The 19,523-nt window shown below is 41.6% G+C and overlaps 1 protein-coding gene across 5 annotated transcripts in view; it reads right to left on the minus strand.

Moving 5' to 3' along the window:
* Positions 1–6,746: 6,746 nt before the first annotated feature.
* Positions 6,747–19,523, minus strand: part of ARHGAP21 (Rho GTPase activating protein 21) — a 129,409-nt gene continuing 116,632 nt past the window's right edge. For all 5 annotated transcript variants that reach the window (XM_061126213.1, XM_061126212.1, XM_061126214.1 and 2 more), the window contains 10 exons: positions 18,863–19,005; positions 17,968–18,123; positions 17,762–17,840; positions 16,812–16,885; positions 16,645–16,734; positions 14,911–15,036; positions 14,674–14,715; positions 14,248–14,353; positions 12,296–12,327; positions 6,747–9,254 (listed from right to left, as the gene is read on the minus strand). In XM_061126213.1, the coding sequence (XP_060982196.1) occupies positions 7,566–9,254; positions 12,296–12,327; positions 14,248–14,353; positions 14,674–14,715; positions 14,911–15,036; positions 16,645–16,734; positions 16,812–16,885; positions 17,762–17,840; positions 17,968–18,123; positions 18,863–19,005 (2,537 nt within the window). In that variant the 3' untranslated portion in view covers positions 6,747–7,565. The remainder of the gene's footprint in view (positions 9,255–12,295; positions 12,328–14,247; positions 14,354–14,673; positions 14,716–14,910; positions 15,037–16,644; positions 16,735–16,811; positions 16,886–17,761; positions 17,841–17,967; positions 18,124–18,862; positions 19,006–19,523) is intronic.

Genomic DNA, 19,523 nt, shown 5'->3' on the forward strand with positions numbered 1-19,523 from the left:
CCTCCAGTACCCTCAGAAGGGCTTTTTTATTTACCCCTGCCATCAGTTCAGGTAAACCAAGCCAAGTGGGAATATTTCACAAACAAGAAAGAGTTCAGTCCCCTGGAGGTGGGGTCAGGAAAGCAGAGTTTCAGGAATAAACAGGGCACTGTATGGTGCTTGCAGGCAGACAGTCTTCATTTCCACAGAACAGAAGCACACAGCGGGTGGGTCTGGCCGGGTCTGACACACCTTCTAGGTCCCAGAAGAAAAGAATGCCCTCTCACTGAGTGTCCTCCCTTCTGCCCCATCTGTCCAAAATTCCTCAAGGATACACTCCCACAACAAAGCAAATTCCTGCCCTATGGGAGCTGGCTGCTACCCGCCCTTCATCTCAGCTCAAACCATCTGCCATGTCCCTCCCTCTGCTCCACCTGCCCTGCTATCTGTCCTGTCCATCACACAAGCCTGAGCCACAAACTGTTCTCTCTGCCTGGAATATTCTAAGAAGCCAGTATCAGGGGCCCTGCTATAAACACTCTCCCTTGCATAATCCTTGGGGAAGCTGGCATACCCCCAAGTGGTGTGAAGTAGTCAGTAAAAATTTAAGAAGTACAGAGAGTAAAGTCCCTCCATACACACAGGGAGTCATATCAGGACCTGCTACAAACCATGAAGGACCATGCTTTTTGGTGGAACCTGGTGGAAGATGGCTGAGAAGCTCACATCTGTGTCATCCAAAACTTAAAGGCTCCCTCGAATTCAGCAGCATTTTACCAAACAACTGTTTGCTTTCTGCCACCTGGTGGTCATTTCTGGAACTTCCTCTAAGATATTATTGCAGGAACTTCCCTGGCCGTCCAGTGGCTGAGACTCTGCAGAGGACCCGCATTGGAATCCTGGTCAGGAAACTAGACCACAGATGATGCAGTTAACAGTTTGCATGCTACAACTAAAGAACCCACATGCTGCAACTAAGACCCTGTCCAGCCAAATAAGCATAACACACACACACACCATTGCAAGCCCTGCTCCTCACTAAATTCAACCTCCTTCTCAGTTTTGGCCAGTAATCCAATTGAACCACCAAAAGGTGGTATGCACCGATGGCCCTGGATGAATGTGTGAGACAGGTGGCATTTGCCCTCATTTCAGGACCTCCCTCTCAGAACTACTCAGTACCTCCCATCATTTCTATTTGGGGGAAAGTGATAAATAAAGTTGATGCTTTTGAACTGTGGAGTTGGAGAAGATTCTTGAGAGTCCTTTGGACAGCAAGGAGATGCAACCAGTCAATCCTAAAGGAAATCAGTCCTGAATATTCATTGGAAGGACTGATGTTGAAGCTGAAGCTCCAATATTTGGACACCTGATGTGAAGAACTGACTCATTGGAAAAGACCCTGATTCTGGGAAAGACTGAAGCCAGGAGAAGGGTATGACAGAGGATGAGATGGTTGGATGACATCACTGACTGGATGGACATGAATTTCAGCAAGCTCTGGGGGTTGGTGATGGATAGGGAAGCCTGGGGTTGCAATGAGTCTTGACATGACTGAGCAACTGAACTGAACTGATAAATAAAGCACTAGAAAACTAATGGTTCCCTCCGTTCCCTCTAAGTGCTCTAGGGCTGTAGGAAGAAGGCTACTTTTAATCACAGAGTCAAGCATAAAATGGTGGCATTCCAAGTGTCACAGGCCAGAATTGTCATGGATTGAATGCTGGTGTCCTTTCTAAGTTAGGACTTCCCTAACATGATGGTATTTGGAGGCGGGGCTTGTGGGAGGTAATGAAGGTTAAATGAAGTGATGAGGGTGAGGCCATCCTGTTAGGATTAATGCCCTTCTGAGAAAAGACGCCTGAGAAGATGGTCATCTGCAAGGCAGGAGGAGAGCCTTCAACAGAACCCGAGCAAGCTGGCAGCCCTATCTTGAACTTCTGGCCTCTAGAGCTGTGAGGACATAAATGTTTGCTGTTCAAGCCACGCCTCCTGTGGTGCCTGTTGGCCAGAGAAGCTAAGATAGGAACTGTGGTGGGATACCCTAAGAGCTCAAATCCTAAGGGCAGGAGAGTGACTTCACACAAGACAGCCCTCTCTCTTGCCTCTGCTCACCATGAACTTACTGTCCTTTCATTTTTACCTGAGGGATTTCCGCAGGAAGTTGTGTTGCCCACGATAGGGATGGAGGAGCAGGAAGCTACTGACATGTGGGTGAGGGAAGAAGCCCAGAAAACCCAGGGCCTGACTCAGGTAAGCTTACTAAAGCAAAGGTTCAACCCGAAACTGAAATCTGAACAAAAGACAGCCTAGTGAGAGGGCTCCACTCTTAGTCTCATGATCCGGTTCCTATTTGAGCCCCCACGGCTCTAGTAGACTCTGAGCAGCAGGGCCCCCACAGTGCACTCACTGGTGTCAGCAAAAGCCCACGAGGTCTTTCCGCGTAAACAAATGCCAAGCCACCCAAGCCCCGTTCTACACTGTGCAATTGATACTCTGCACTCAAGTACGAATTTATATGTATCCCTGTTGCATTTCCACCTGTTAAGAGTCAACAGATCATTCCAGGCGCCTTAAATAAAATCCAAACCCTTTACTGGGACCCACGGGGCTCCGCTATGCAGCTCCTACCAACATCTCCAACAGGCTCGGTAGACTCTTGTGCCTCAACGCAAGGAATGCCAAGACATTACCTTTGTGTTTTAGTAACTCTCAGCTTGTGGGAAACCCTAGTTGTACCCCCGAGCCCTAGCAGGATGGCGGGGTAGGTGTGTGGAATTTTCCTCCGCAACAAGTCATGTACTACCAAAAAAAAAGACATTAGGCCCTGGCGTGTTTTTGAAGCACCTGTCAGTACCTGCGCATCCAAAACTCTCAGGGGTCCGCACTCCTGGAGGTCAACTCACTTGGACTTGGCTTGGGGAGTTCTCACAGCGCATGCGCTGAGTCCAGTTGTCGCGGTTGTAGACTCTCCCCCTACTTCCCCCATCCCCACCCACTCCATCCCTCCCATCATCGCTGGCAGAGAGGATCCTCCATCTCCTGGGGACCAACAACTGCCTCCCAGGTTTCCGACTAGAGGGGATTTGCCCCCAGGAGACAGCTGGGAACATGTGGAGACAATTTTCAGGACTCGCAACGGGGGCCCTGGGTGGGCGCCAGGGTGCTGCCGAACATCCAACAATGCACGAGACAGTCCCCCACAACCAAGAACGACGCGGCTTGTCAACACTCACCTCTGAGACCTTCCGATCTCCTCGCGGCGGAAGCTCGGGGAAGATGGCGTCTGGCTTGTATCCATCCAGTTCTCGGCCCTCGGAAGACGCCAGGGAGGGAGTGGGTTGCATTCCATTTTCCAGCCAAAAGCCGCCCGTCTGGGGGGTAAGCCCTTCAGGAGGAGTCAACTGTGACACTGGGGCCCCCAGCAGGGAAGAAGGAAAAGGGGCTCGAGTTCCCTGGGCCTGCTCCCTCTGGCCTTAACACCCCCAGCTCTTTCTTTTCTTGCCCCCCAGTTTCGCCTTTTCAACATTTGACCCTTATGCTACGTCTGTCGGCCGTCACAAGTAGGGTTTGGGAGGGAGGGAGGAGGCCGGGGCGTCCCTGGCTGCAGGGCCCGCCCCCAGCTGGCTCTGGAACGCTCCGCAGGGCGCGCCCACCCGTGGGCCCCAAGCTGAGGGCGCCCAGCCGTTAACTGCGGGGCGTGGAAAGCTCGCTGACCAGGGCGAGGCCGGGAATTTGCTGTTAAGGAGAATCATCTGGTTCTAAAGCTCAGCGAGGAGGAAAGGGCTGAGGAACAGGGGGTGGCTCTACGGAGCTGGAGAGGCAGAACCCACTTAGGGAAGCCGGCCTGGACACCCGCTTTGTGGCCCGGGCTGGTGGTGCCTGAGACAAGGAGCAGCAGCGATGTCGTCAAAGTCGGTTGGAGCCAAAATAAGAAAGGCCTCGCGCACGCTAGGCCACAAAGGCAGCGCTTTTCCATGTAGGCAAAAGGGGAGGAGTGTCTTGTTTCTCTCGCCCCTTCCTTCCATATCCACTTTCTGAAAAGGTAAACCTCGGGCTTACCCCGAGATGACACAGACAAGCAGGAACTCCCAGGATTGCGGCAGCTTTAGTGGTTGCTTAGGCTGCCAAGCAAGTGCCCCTAGGCACTATGGTACCAGGAACTGTTACCATAGCAACAGCAGAGGCTTCTGGGAAGATGGCGGCACTGAGAAAAGCTGGCAATATTAAAACAAAAAACCCAAAACTTAAAAAAAATCTTAAAAACAAACAAACAAACAAACAAAAAAACAACTGGTGACCAAAGACTTGAAAGGTTAGCTCAATTACTAATTACTGAGTCACACCAAAGCCAAAGGAAGGAAAGCCCTCCCTGCCAAGGCCTTGACCCTTCCCCAACTTTTCTCAAGGGACCAGTATGGTGGGGGCAGCCACACTGTCCAGCTACCACCCTGGACTCTAACCAGCCCCCTTCTCAGTCAGGGCAGAATCGTCCTGCCTTAGCTGTTTCCAAGAATGCCACCTACTTCTGATCGCCCCGGTGGTACGCAAACCCCCGACTTGAGAGCACATGCACTTCTGAAGACGCACACACGTGTCCACAGGGGACGTCAGCCCGGGGCGTCCCGGGGGCTCAGGCTGCCCTTCCCTCACAGGGCCAGCCCCTAGAGCACCAAGGCACAAACGAACGGGGCTTTCTGCCACGCTGTCTTCCCTGGAATTAGGAAAGACACAGCGCTGCTTTAAGTGACCTCATCTGCTTACCTCTCCCCCAGGAACTTTCCTCACATCTTTCCTAGTGGGAACCTGGGCTGGAAGTGGTGCCTGAGGGGAAGTGGCCAATATTCCACGGATAAGGGGAGGAGAAAGGAGGGAGGTGGCAGGCACACGAAAAGTGTGTGGGGAGAATTGTGGGGTGAGGTGGACCCAAGCTCCTTCATTCCCAGACCCTTCTCAGCAAGATGAGGAACCCCATGAAGTTTGAATACTTAAGCTATAATTTTATGATTTAAGAATTTTGTTTGCCTGATGTCCATTGGAATGGACTAGAGGAATGGGAAGGTGACTGTTTCTTAGTATTTACAATGGTATCTATCCTAGAAATATAATACAAAGTCATATTTCAGCTTTTATGTTGAATTCTCTAGGAAACTACAGACTTTATTCTCTGAATCTAAAGGACTTCTCTAAAAAAAAACTCCGCAGAGGCTCTTGTGTGACTATGAGATACTAGAAATCTTACGTTGACTTACAAAGCTCTAAGTGGCATCTCAAATGCCTTTCTTCCTCCCACTTTCTCTTCAAAAAGCAGCCTTTTGGTATTCTCAAAAATAGAGGGAAGATGATTATTTGGGTACACTGAATTATGGTGCACCATGACAAAGGTTTACTTTTTTGGCACAAAATGACAATGATAAAATTATAAATCTCTTATTCTGACTTGTATGAACAGACACTCCAAACATACAAACAGAATCACCGTAAGCAAGGATCAATAGAAATATCAGATTAAAGAATTAAGAGGTTATGGACTTCCCTGGCAGTCTAGTAGTTGGCACTCTGAATTTCCAATGTCCAGGGAACTAGGATCCCACATGCCACACAGCACAGCCAAAAAAATAAATAAATTTTAAAAAAGAAAGAATTAGAGGTTAAAGACAAAAGAATCAGACCTGATAGAACTGAAGCTATGGCAAGCATCAGATCTAAAATATAATAACAACAGCAAACACATGTAACAGTGAGACAAGGATTGTTCTTTCATTCCATATGTAAGGAAAGGCACAGAGAAGTCAGGTAGCTGTTCAAACTCATCCAATTTGTAAATGGCAGAGCCTTGATTTGAAGCAGGCAGTCTGGTTCTAGAATTCATGCTAACATCAATGGATTAAATATTTCATAGACATAAAAGAAGACTTAAAATGTGATATAAACAATATGGATCTCAAAATTGATTAAGCTAAATTGAGACAACTAAACAGAACTTTTAGAAGTGAGACACAAGTGAAATTTAAAACTGGACAGATTTTTGTAAAATTTAATAATCTTTAAGTACCCATTATTTCTAAGAATATCTTTGATATACATTTTGCAAGTACTGTGTGGCAAGCAATATTTTGGAACAGTGTCTCACTTAAATCTAATAGCCCTTATAGTAGATAATGTTATCATTGTTTGTACAAGGGAATAAATTCAGAGAAGTTAAATAATGTGTCCAAGTTTATGTATTTAGGAAGTATAGAGTTGGTTTGACTTCTAAATGCATGTTCTCTTTACTCATCTCCATGAAAAGGTAAACAGCATACAAGATGTCAGCCAGAAAAGTTAAATATTACCTGTGTACACAAGTGAAGTTAGGCCAATGGAAACATTTGTAAGAGATCTCTGCCAGACACATCCAAAAAGAGGAGGGGGGAATGTTAAGAGCAGGTAATTTTTTAAAAGGCAGAACTGGGATTTCTCTGGTGGCCCAGTGGTGAACAACACTCCTCGCAATGCGCGGGACACGGGTTCAGTCCCTGGCTGGGAAATGAAGATCCCACTTGTTGAGAAGCAACTAAGCTCACACACTGCAACTACGGGTCCATGTGGCACAACCAGTGGAAGACCCACGTGATACAGCTGAGACCTGATGCAACCAAAGAAATAAATAGGTATTTTTCAAATCTAAAAAACTAAAATAAAAATTAGAATAATGGCAGTTATAAATGAATAGCATTTAAATATATATTAGTAAGTAATAAGAGTAAGTTTCAAGCCATACAAAGTTCACCAAAACAATTTTTATTTCCAGTGTTTAATTGGGTATGCACACAGGCATGACACAGGTTTGGATCCATTAAGTCCTCATGCAGAATTATATTCTTCTCCATAAAGAAGCCAGTTCCATCCAGGTCACTATCTACACACCTATGTTACAACATTTATATCAAATCTGGTATCTGAAGAAAAGATACACATATAATATGTTCATTTAAGTTACGTATTTTACAGAAAGATTAAAAATTCAAGTCACACAAAACTCAAAAACTGTATTAAAAGTTGGAATAGAAAACTCAGAGATCCACCTGGAATGACTAGAGAATGGAAGTTCTGTATCCACCTGTGTTAAAACTGGTAAATGTGATGAAATTTGTTACCAATAAAACACATTTTTTTTTTTTTTTTGCTCAATGTACGTTATCTAATTTTAACAATATGGCACCCTAAAACCCAAATGTATTTTTATGATGAGGCACTTTTGTTACTGATGAAACCAAAAGAACACATCTGCCGCATACTAACGCCAGAGATTTTCTTCTGTTATCTTGGGTGTACACACTATGCAGTGAGTTGCAACAAATACCTTGCTCCTTTGTATACAACTATCCAATATATTTTAAATATATATTTATTTATATATATATATATATATATATATGTTCTTCTGGCTGTAGTAATGCACCGTAAAGCTATTTCACAGTGCAAAATGATGAAACCAGCCCAATTGAAGGCTGCATAATAACAATTCTGGTACAAGAAAATATTTACAGAGTTACTGGAAAGTGTAACAGTAGCTTTTATTCGCTCCAGAAAGGACCCCCAGTTTAAAGACAGGGATGGAACTGTGCTTTGTGGTCTGGGGTTTGAGACAGTTGATGAGGTTGGACCGTGGCTGCAGAACTGGCGTTTTGGCTTGTGTTCTGGAAGCTTTCTCCATTTATTTGGTCAGGTGACTGTGGTGTGGAAAGAGGGGCCCTGTTAGTTGAAGCCAAGGTGCTGGAAGAACTGTCTGCATCAGACTGGAAATACAGGAGCGGGTCCCTGGTTGGTATTTCTAAGGTGCCGAGACTCTCAGGCTGGGGGTCCCCCGTGTCCCCTCTGTTCAGGTCAGTCGTACTGGTGCGTAGCCGCTCCCTGGCCAGCCAGTCTGAGATGGACAGGTCCTGGGCGGAGCATTTGGGCTTCAATCGGTTCACAGCTGAAAGTTCGGATTCTCTGTCCCCGCTCTGCTCCTGCGCTTTCCAGAAATTCAGAACACTCATTTCAGTAACATCCCTGTGCCCACCCAGCGTGTGTCTGCGTTTGATGTTTTTCCTTTTGGCAGGATCGGCGATGGTTTTCTGACTTCCTACTCCAAACATGTCATCGGCCGGGGCTTTGGGCCTCAGTTTTAACCGATCGGCTATTTTTGTTTTCCAAGTGGGTTCCTGTTTGTCCGATTCACTTCTGGCTGGTGGTGTCAGTAAATTTCCGGTGGATTTTCCTTTTTTCATAACGTCAAATACTTTGGTGATGGAAGTGGCTTCTTTCTCATTCTTGGCGTCTCCTAGACTCCCGCTGTCCGACTTGAACCTGGAAGATTTCTTCCTGGACAGAGTGTCACACTCGATCAGTTTATGGGAGCTGAAGAGCTGTCTCCGGCTTTCTAAACTCGGCGTTAAACTTCCCTCCGTGCAGCTGACCTCACTGCCTTCGGAGTTTCTCCGGCTGGTCCTCGCGGCCTCTTGGAGTTTCCCTCGCAAGAGTCTGTCGGAGGCCAGGGCGGCGGGGAAGACTGGGAAGTCGCTCTCGCTGTCCGTCTCCACCGGCCGGCCCTCGCTGACCAGCTCGCTCCTCTCGTCATCAGCTTCGTCTCCCCGGCTCTCGGCCATGGACTGCACCTCGGGGCTCAGCCTGCTGGAGTCGAGGCCGGCCAGGTAGGGAGCGGACGGTGCGCCGGCGTAGTCGGAGGTGATGCTGCCGACACTGACCAGGAGCTCGCTGTGCCTGGGCTCGGGGCTGGGGGGCTTCCTGGTGGGAAAGCTTGCAGGGGGAGCCGCGGCGTGAGTGCTGAGCGGGGTGCCGGAGTCGGACCCCGTGTCTTCCAGGTGGGAGGTCTTCTGGGCCGCGAGGGCCCTGGGGCTCTCTCTCAGGACGGCGAGGCGACAGCTCTGGGTGGGTGACCGGCTCTGCTTGGTGCTTTGGGGGGCCGGGGGCTCCAAGCTCTCCCCTCGCGGGGCCCTCTGCTCAGCTCTGCCGCCTCCGCTGCCGTCTTTCTTTATGTTGTTTTCTTTGGGAGCAACGGTCCTTTGTTTTCGGCCCAGTGTCTCACTCTCTTTTTTGGACTCTTCTTTACTGTCGTGGTGACCCTGCTCTGAGTTTTCTTTCTTGAAAAACACATTGTCCAGCTCGTCTTCCGAGCTGCTGGGTTGTGCTTTTTCTTTTGGCTTTTTCCTCTTGCGACTGGCAGCCGCGAAGATGGAGGATACAAGCAGGTCCCTGCTGTACTGGTCTTTTCCGGATCCCCAAGAACCCTGGGAAGCAGAGAGACAACATTTTGAATAGAACGTCATCGGGTTCACTTTCTGAAAAAGTTTCCCCCCAAATATTTCTTTGTGTGTGTGCGATTTCTATTGCTTTTTTTTTTAAAGATTTTTTTTAACTGAAATATAGTTGTTTTACAAGGTTGTGCCAATCTATGCTGTAGAGCAAAGTGACTTGGTTATAAAACATATAGACATTCTTTTCCATTATGGTACATCAAGGATATTGATATAGTGCCCTGTGCTATACAGTAGGACCTTGTTGTTTATCCATCCTATATGTAATAGTTTACATCTACTAATCCCAAACTCCCAGTCCTTCTCTCCCCCACCCCCAATTATTTCTTAACCACTAAAGTCAAGTACTAACAAGGTGTGGTTTTTACGCCTTCTTTTAATTTGTGCCTAACATATGTTTTTATTTTCAATTAATTAGAAATGGGACTAATTAATATTTATTTATCGGCCAAGTCACACAGCTCACATACACCTGTCTTTCAGGGACACATTTTGTGTTTGGTGGCCCCCACCCTCCATTGTTTTTAACTTTTCTGTATCTATGGACCATCCCCGCTTCTGCTATACTCGGTGGGTCCACAGGTTCTTTCCTCTGGAACACAGGTTTCATAGTCAATATTCTGACAGCTGAATATAATATTCTGATGCTGGTTACTAAAATCTTATGACTACCTTTTTTCTAATTACAGATGTCACATGATACAGATACTGTGTCGCATAAGCTGATTAAAGTAAGGAAGCTTTTGGGTTCCCATTAGTTCAGTCAGGCTGGATCTGCAGAGACTGGCCTTAGGTAAACTAGGTTGGTAGTGTCTTCACTGATCTCAAGGAACAATCAAATCAGAAAGTTCAAAAAACCTAAGGTCAATTCAAGACCTTAAATCCTTACCATAGAAATTCTGTCACACCCTGTATTGAGAAAGTGGCAGTGCAGCCAACCAGCTTCATCAGCTATGCCTAATAGGTTCCTGATGACAATTGTTTAAGACCATTTAATTAACATGTTCATAATGCCTACAAGGCTCAGTTAATGGGGGAGTGGGGTGTCAATAAACCCTAGCTGGTTTAACACACCCTATTTAAGATGAGCAGACAGGCAGTATGCTGAGTCAGAAGCAGAAAGTATGGTTTTTCTATTGTTATAAAAATTTTAGACAAGCTAGAACTGCTATACTGAAGTCTTGAAAATTAAAGTAAAAATTTAGGCTGTTGTATTAAAAAGGGCTTTCCAAAATCAAATCAGATGTACAGAACTTTGTTTTTCTAAGTTATAAAGGACTGTCTAATTATCCAGGACTTTTCTGATGGTTATTCACATTTTAACACATTCTGCTGAAGACCTCAAGGAATGATGGCTATGACTGGGCTCTGAATTAGAAGATCTGGTGTTTCTTTAGCCTGTTCTTCCCTCACTTCCTGCGTATGACACTGACTAAGTGATTCAGTTTTCAACAACCCAATTTCAATGTTTATTTAAGTGAAAAAAATTAGATTATCTTTAAGATTCCCAACATTAATGATTCTGTGATCACATATGTTAAAGCAAATGACTTTCACTTCTTTTATACACTGTTATAAAAATATATCATTTGGATATCTGCACCATAATTGATTAAGATGAAGAGATTGCCATAATCACAGGTTAAGAAATATGCTTCTAGTAAGAGGGATGGAAGAAATTTCAAGAAAGTTTTTTAAATATAAAAATCTAAATCTGAAGTCTTATATTCTGGCAGAAAGAGGTGGAAAACTGGTCCAAAATAAGTAAGTCTAAGGAGACATGACAACAAAGTGCAAGGTTCAATCCTTGATTGCACCCTGTATACAAGAAAAGAAAAAAACAAACATCATTGGGATGACTGGTCGAATGTATGTAAATGTTGTACATTAGAAATAATAATGTATTGTACTCATGAGCTGCCTGAGTACAATAATTATACTATAATTATACAGAAGAATGCCCTTGTTCTTAGGTGACACCCATGGAAGCACTTAGGAGTAAAGTGTTATCATATCTGTAAGTAACTCAAATGACATAGAAAAAAATTACATACATATGTATCAAGAATTACCAACTGAAGAGTTACCAACCTAGGGCAAAAGGTTTGAATGCTAAGTATTATTCCAGTAACTTAAAAATTGCCAAAATAAAAAGCTGGGGTAAAAAGATGATAAAAAATTTTTTAAAAAGACAGTAATAATCACAATATAAATGATAGTGAATGATATATCATTAAATACTTTGCAATATTTTCTTCAAGAAATTAAATTATAATTTAGTCATATGTGACCTCATTATGCTTAGAAATGATATGTAGCATTCATGTCTCATTTCCAAATAGAACATCGAAAATTTTATTGACAATTTTACTTGCTACTATCTCAGCAGAGCAAAATTTGAAATAAAAAACTTTCTAACTATAAGAATGTCTTTAAAACTACTCAAATAGTTGTGTACTTTGGTGGTGTTGTCAACAGAACACAAATTGTGTAAACAAAAATTGACTGCAAAAACAAAATTAGTGACCTTGTTGAAAAGAAAGCAAGGATATTTTTATAAAAAATATATAACAATTAAGTGTTTATCACTGCTGAAATGTTTACAGATGGAATACAATGTTTGGCATTTGCTTCAAAATAGTCCCAAGGAGGAGGGAAGTGGGCGGGGTGCAGAGTAGACAAATGTTGACTGTATGCTAATTGAGGATGGATAATGAGGACTCATACTAGTCTGTCTACTTTTGTGTATGTTAGAAAATTTCCACATATAAGAACAAAGGGGGAAATGCCTATTTCTTTGTATTATACTAAACTATGCTGAGATAAACCCAACACCCCAATTCACAATCCAGAATTTCTCTATCATATTCTAATCATTACTTTTCCCCTTTATAATATGCTGTTATGGTCTGCGTCATCAGACACAGACAGGGGTGTACCACATACAAATCATAACCATCAGCCACAAAGCAATCCCCCCCTAAAATATTTCCCAACTGTAAGAAACAATTTACCTTAGATTTTGTTGAGTCACTAGTAGCTGAATCTGTGGGAAGTTAAGGAAAACACGGTCAGTATTGGTCAGATTCTTTACTGCTTCCCACAAACAATGCAAAAACTTATGGAAGAGACAGGCACAGAACAAAATGTGAAAGCAAAACTCAAAAAACAATAGAACACAGTGGATAGTCAGAGCTCACAAAGATGCAAGCTGCACCACAGAAAGCCACCGCCATGAAAGGATGCTGTGAATTGTAGGCAGAATCAGCTCAATGAGAGGGATGGCAAAGGAGCCCTGTACTAAACAAAACAGAAACACTAGTGTTTATTAAATTTTCTAAGTATTCAATCTAGCAATAAAGCAGCTCGAAGACCTTTTGAAGAATCGCACTATGTACCACATCCTGTATCTGAAACTGATACACAATGTAGAACGTTTGAGATTGTTGGCTGCCCTCGCTACAAATTGAGATGCTCAGACTTGGTGTTATCTCCTTTGATTTTTGTCAGACTGTCAATGGTAAATTTGAGAAGCATTTACTGTATGCATAATATGCATTCGGATAACCCTGCTTCTAGGTCACTTTGGTGTCATGTTAAATCATGCTTATCTCTGCTTTGGACCCTGGTTTCACATCTGTGCAGTCAGGGATCCTTTTGACTAGTTACACTGCTACCAGTTTTCCAATTATCTAGTAACAAATGCTATTATGAAAATGGAAAAATGGAGAGCATCATTTTACTGTCTGGCAAAAACTCAGATTGTACAAGTACAAAGAGGGTAGGAAGGGGCTAGCAGTCTTTAGGACAACACCAATTTTTGAAATTTTCTCTTTCAACTTCAGGGAAATGGATTTTCAGAGTTAATGAGCTGAGCCCCATGCCACGCCCCTTTCAACACATGGCTCAATGCTTTATGACTTTAAGAACTGGTAGACCATACCATGCTATTTCTCCTCATGGTCTGCTTCAGAAATAACAAGAAACAGCAGAAAAACTTTTAAGAAAGTAGTCGTGATCTGTTTACAAGAATCGTAAGAGAAAATGTACACCACAGATCAACTCGGTGTGCGTTTACAGGAATCGGGGGTTTCTGCAGATAAGGCAGCTACAGTGTGGACAACAGTCGTCCTTCTTCCTACAGTTCCAGCTGTCCATCAGGGACACCACGGAATCCACTAGCGACATTACCGTGTGATAGACTCCTCCCATCTCGCCTGTTCAACATCAGTATAGATTTGCCTGTGTCAGTAAAGTGCTGGAAAAAAAACCCTTTAGGACTAAAACACGAACTAGAGACAAAGGGAGAACATGGTGTAAAACATGCTAGGTTAGTTGCAACAGTTTGGCAGGAGAAAACTTTCATCGAAAGAGCCTGCAAGAACTAGTATTTCACCAAATATTAGGGTGGCGATAGAAAACAGAAGAAAATGTCAAAGAGGTTGACTTTTACGCTGACCTCTGTAGTGACAAGATAATATATACTGCATTTATGGAAATGCTGCCTGTGAGCATTTTACGTAATTAACTTGCTGCTTTTTCAACAGAACATCCAGCTCGAGAGTAAGAATTACTTGTAATAGTCTAGACCACACTTTCTGCCATCACAGCAACCACATACTCAGTAGCGGGTATCTGTTTTACCTTGTGATGACTATTACATGGAAACTGTGAATTAAAGAAAAAAAAGAACAAAACAGTGGTTTGCATGCTCATTTTCCCTCATTGTTCCTTTCTGACAAGCATTACAACTCCATGCACTGCCAATGGCATTACAGTCACTGGAAGATAATCAAGATCAATCGGAAAAGGAAGATTACATTCTTTTATTAGTGGAAAGGGAAAAAGAGAAGAAAAGGAAAAAAAAAATATCACAGTGAATTGTTACTTATGATTGATTTGCTCTTTCACGTTATAAAAATTTAGCTTTTAACCTAAAGATCAATACTGCCCAGGCAAGAGTTACCTGATACATCTCCAGGGGAGACGCCTGTCCTTCCAATGTTGGTGAGTAAATGATCTATGTTTGGCACTGGCTGGGAGTCTACTGTGTTTTCCTCCTGCACTGTTGTCTATGGTTAATAAACAAAGATCTCTTCATCATCTCTTCAAAGACACTTTCTTTAAAATTCAAACAACATTTAGTAAAAGACACATTACTGAGTGGAGGGCATATGCTTAATTTTTTACACTGTTTGCATATAATTAATTACCAAACAGGCATCATACTTGGACTTTCATTAGATCAGAAACTGAGGTGCTATAGACCTGCTTCCGAGATGCAAAGCAGACAATAGCATACGAAGCAGGAAGGTAACACTGTCGTAGGGTCAGCATCTCACGTGTCCCCAGTGAAAAGAACAGAGTATACATGCTGGCAGCCAATACTCACAAGAGGTTCTTCAGCACCTTCTTCTGTGAAAAACCAGTCATGCTACAATTTAAAATAAAAAAGATGAAAAAGAGAAATTAAATAACCCCCTAAAGAGATCTATAGTTTGGACGATAGCACAGAAAAAAAAGGTAATTTTCTTAGGGGAAAAAAAAAAATTATAACCATATTCTACCCTGCCAACTATCAGCTGCTCACGAAAAAGGATTTTCTTGATGAGCCGAAGCCTGAACTTACGTGCTGGATAAGTGTCTCTACGATCTTGTACTGGTCTGGCATGTGAGTGACCATGTGTGTCATGTTATCTTCGGAGGTTCTCACTAGAGTTGGACCAAACACTATGGCTAGGTTTCTTGGTTCCATCTGCAACACAGGATATTAGAAAACATCATAACGTTTCTTAAGAAAGTAGGCTTCAATTCCCATTGCATGTTTGGCATTTTATTTCTGAAAGGTTCTTTTGATGAAAAAGAATTCAAAACAGTGGTTGACTAACGTGTGTAAAATAGTAATAATGCTTCCTGGTTGGGATTTCCATAAACCAATCTATATGTAATTTTTTTTTTTTTGCTTTAATGACAATATACAACACAACTGACTTTTTTTTCCAAGAAGTGTCTGATTGAAAGCAATTTATCTAGTTCACAACTAGTATTACAGGGGATTCCCTAGTGGTCCCGTGGTTAAGGCTCCATGATTCCACTGCAGAGGGCACAGGTTCGATTCCTGGTCAGAGAACTGCACAACACAGCTAAAAAGAAGTATTACCAAAGCTGGATTAACTGACAAAAGTATTAAAATCAAAGGGAATCAAATTTGTAAAAGAACAGGGAAAACCTCTCCCCTCAAAAACTAAAAACTGGAAATATATAAAATTTTCCAATTTGCCCGAGTGGTACATTAAGATCATGAATATGTAAAAATCTAATGTCTGAAAATATTCTTTCGATAAAATCTTTACTTCAATCAAGACTTCCAAAGCCTTTTGCTCACCCTTGTACCAATATGAATACCTCAGTATTACATGCCTAGATGTTTGTATGTTTATTTCCATACTTTGTATTCCTGTTTAACTATCCAGTTATCAAAGGTACAAATCTTTTTTGTTATATCTTATAGCATTTAGTATAATCTTTTAACCTCAAGATTTGATTAAAACATTAAATAACCAATCCCAAAAACATACCAGAGAGTAAAACATCACTGTAGAATTAAAAAAAAAAAATCAAACTGATCTAGGGACCCACACCAAAAATTCAGTTTCCATCCATCACTATACAGTCAATCCCCTTTACCCTGTCACCCTCCCTTCACCCCCACCCCTCCTTCCCTGCACCCCCAACCCTCCTCCCCTCTGGTAACCACTGCTCTGTTCTCTGTATCAATGCATTTTTTTGTTTGGTTTCGTTTGTTCATTTATGTGGTATGTGAGTTTTGTTTTATTCCATATGATAGTCATAAAAAAGATATTTCTTTAAATCAATCAGGAAAAACTACACATGAATAGAATATTAGATAATATCAAAGGAATACTAAATTTTGGTGTGTTTGATAAAGGTAATATGGTGGTATTAAAACAAAACAAAGAAAAGGTCTTATCTGTTTAAACCAAAACAAAGGAAACGTCTATTGTTTTTCACAGTATACCACTTGATACATTTTTACTATTGTCTTATGCAAGCATTGCACATTCAAAATATTAAAATACAGTTGAAAAATAAAAAGTAAACTTTTTCATATTTCTTGCTGGATAAACATAAAAGAGAATGTCTTTAAAAAGTAGTAATTGATATTTTGGGGATCTTTTGCTTTTAAGAGTGATCTTTAGAGGGACTTGATCAGCAATGTGATGTATTTTAGAGCTTTTGTTTAATTATAACCTATTTTTGATTATTTGGCCTGAAGCAGGGAAGCATGTCTTTTCAGCTGAAGCCACTGAAAGCATATGTCTTCAATAAAGAGTTTACACACCTTATTTTTTTCTGAATTTTCTGCTACTGTCTTCAGATGAGCCGAAAGAAACTTGAGCGTTTCGTAATGATGTTCGGGCAAATCGTGAATCTGAAACATATTATTTGCATGATGGATTTAAATGCTGAACTTTTGTTGTACCTCCAAAAATACAAAATAATACCTACTAGTCTTTTTAATGTTTTCAGACGATCTAGAGGATCTTCCTTACGATTGGCTTCAATAAAGTCGGCGTATTTATCTGACAACAATAGTAAGAACAAAAGAAACAAATTCATCTTAAATTGTTCAAATGAGCTGTAATCAAATTTCCCTTTAAGATTCGATTTCAAACCACAATTAAAAAGAAAAACAACAACAAAAAAAGAAAAACAAAATAGTGAAGACCACAAATAGCCTTTGAAACGCTGTCTTTGAAACTGCTCTAGTTTTTAATATCTCCTAAGCCAATGCAGGAGACCCAAGAGACATGGTTTTGATCCCTAGTTTAGGAAAATCCCCTGGAGAAGGAAATGGCAACCCACTTCAGTATTCTTGCCTGGAAAATCCCTTGGACAGAGAAGCCTGGCGGGCTACCGTCCATGAGGTTGCAGAGTCAGACATGAATGGACTGAGCACACATGCACATTCAAGCCTTATCAAATAAAGGAAATCCCCTAAAACATGAGTTCGCTGAGGGTACATCAGTCTGTCCACTTTCTCTCTCTTCACTGCAATACCTGCTACAGGGTCTTATCTCAGTCAAATAGTAGGCTTGGCTGAAAAAATGTTTTTCTACTAATTGTACCTTACAGTGTCTGAAGGCTTTTCACTGAGAACAATAATAAACGTTCAACTTGGCTGTAAACATGAATGAACAGAATAATATTTATTTTTACTGAACTGTAACAATTTTTTAATAAACTCTACTTTTCCCTGAAATATATGAGGAGGGAAAAACAATCCAGATCACAAAAATAACACAGGACTATGCTTTGTATACTAATAAGAACTAAACAAAACCTCCTGTTCCCTCTGACAAGAGTATTTTCTCCCAGTTTAATTGAATATGCTGTGGGTTCCCAACAATGTATGGTTCAACTGTTTCATCTGGTGTCTTTGGTGGAGGTAAACTCACCATTCGTGAAGAGGGGTTCTGGGAGTTTTCTGAAGAAGGATTTTAGTAAACTGCTGATCACATTCAAATCTCGCCATTTCTGGGTATGCAAGATAAAAATACAGTATTTTACCACCAAAGGAAAAAAAAATAACAAAAACCAACAACACAGACCAGTAAATCAAACAGAAGTACCCAAATTAAAAAAAAAAAAGACACAAACTTACATCATCTTGTATATCAATATCAGCCATTCCCTTGTTGAGCTCCTCCTGCATACTGGAGATGGCTGCATTGTTTCCAGGGACTCTGTAAATACCTGTATATTCGAGACCTCTTTCTTCAACTAATTTACAACATATGTCAACTATTAATGGAATATACTGCAAAACAAGAAATAAACATTTATTTAACACCATATAAATGTTTATCTTCAGTTAGTAGATGTGTATCATAGCTAAAAGACCCTTTCCATCAAAAAGGAAACAGTATATGAATTGCTGTTATTTGATACGGAGAAAATGAATACAGACATTGCAGAACTGGAAGAGATAAAATCAACAGGAGATATTTGAGTCAGTGGGGAAAGAATGAGTAAGTCAAGACAGAAAGGACAATCCATAGTAACAATAGTCTAAGGAGGAAATAAGAGCAAATAAGAGAATGTGGAAACAGTTCAGTTGAATAAAAGAAGAGTGGAGGGGAAGAAGAGGGTTAGAATAACATTCACCCACTCGTGATATGAATCTTAACATGGGCATTGTAAACATACACACACATTTACATCTATAACACCTTCTCAATCAAGCCCTTGTTCCCATGCTTCTTTAAACACACATGACTTGAAAATGAATTCTTACCAAGCATTTTGAATACATTCCCACTGGTTGAATAATTATTCCATTTTAGAGTCAATACATTCGCAAAAAACATTGCAAAAATTACTCAACACACTCATACAGGTCAGAAACACTTAGAGAAACTAAGGTCTGTTAAGACAAGGAAAATATTCAACAGATCGACAGACATGCCCTGTGATCTGCAGGGCTGTGTACTCAGGTCCCAATATGACTACAGCTGAATTAATGACTTTAGGAAGTCTGGTTGGCCGGTGTCTCCTACCCGGTTTGTGTGAGCTGGTGGGCAATCGTCCAATCTGACCCCGAATGTTCCCGTAGCAGTAGGCTTTTTCTCAAATGTCTTTCTCATAATACTTGGAATGCCTTTTCTCCACGTGCCTTTGTCTTTTGGAGGACTGGTCTCATCTTTTGTTGTTTTTCAAAAGAAAATGACATAAGAAGAGAAAATGGAAACCAGAGTATCTAAATCATGACTTTAAAGATTCTTAATCAAGATTTATATAAGTCAGAGTCCTGTTCTATAAAGAATATAACCTTTATTTATCAAACATATTCTATTCCATTCTCTTCCAAATATAACACTCCTTTCAACCTTCCAGATAATCTATTAATAGTTGGAATCATGTATACTTCTTCACCTTTTGACTATCTGTACCATGATTTTCTCTAAAACAGTCAAGAAAACAATCAATGTGACATCTTTATAGTGAGACTTTAGCAAAAGGAAATGTATTGGTTCTATTTCAAAATGAAAGTGCCTGGATTTTCATTATTAATCAAACTGGTAGTTTTTGATGTGTATATATGTGTTGTATTTTCCCTCTCTTGGTTTTTATTGTATTAACAAGAACTGATGTCTTGGACTCCCATCTTAAGAAAGGCCCCACTAGCCTAGACCAGGGCCCAATGATGTCTGGGTTAGT

The sequence above is a fragment of the Dama dama genome, chromosome 23 (assembly GCF_033118175.1).
Source record: "Dama dama isolate Ldn47 chromosome 23, ASM3311817v1, whole genome shotgun sequence".
NCBI classification, from domain to species: domain Eukaryota; kingdom Metazoa; phylum Chordata; class Mammalia; order Artiodactyla; family Cervidae; genus Dama; species Dama dama.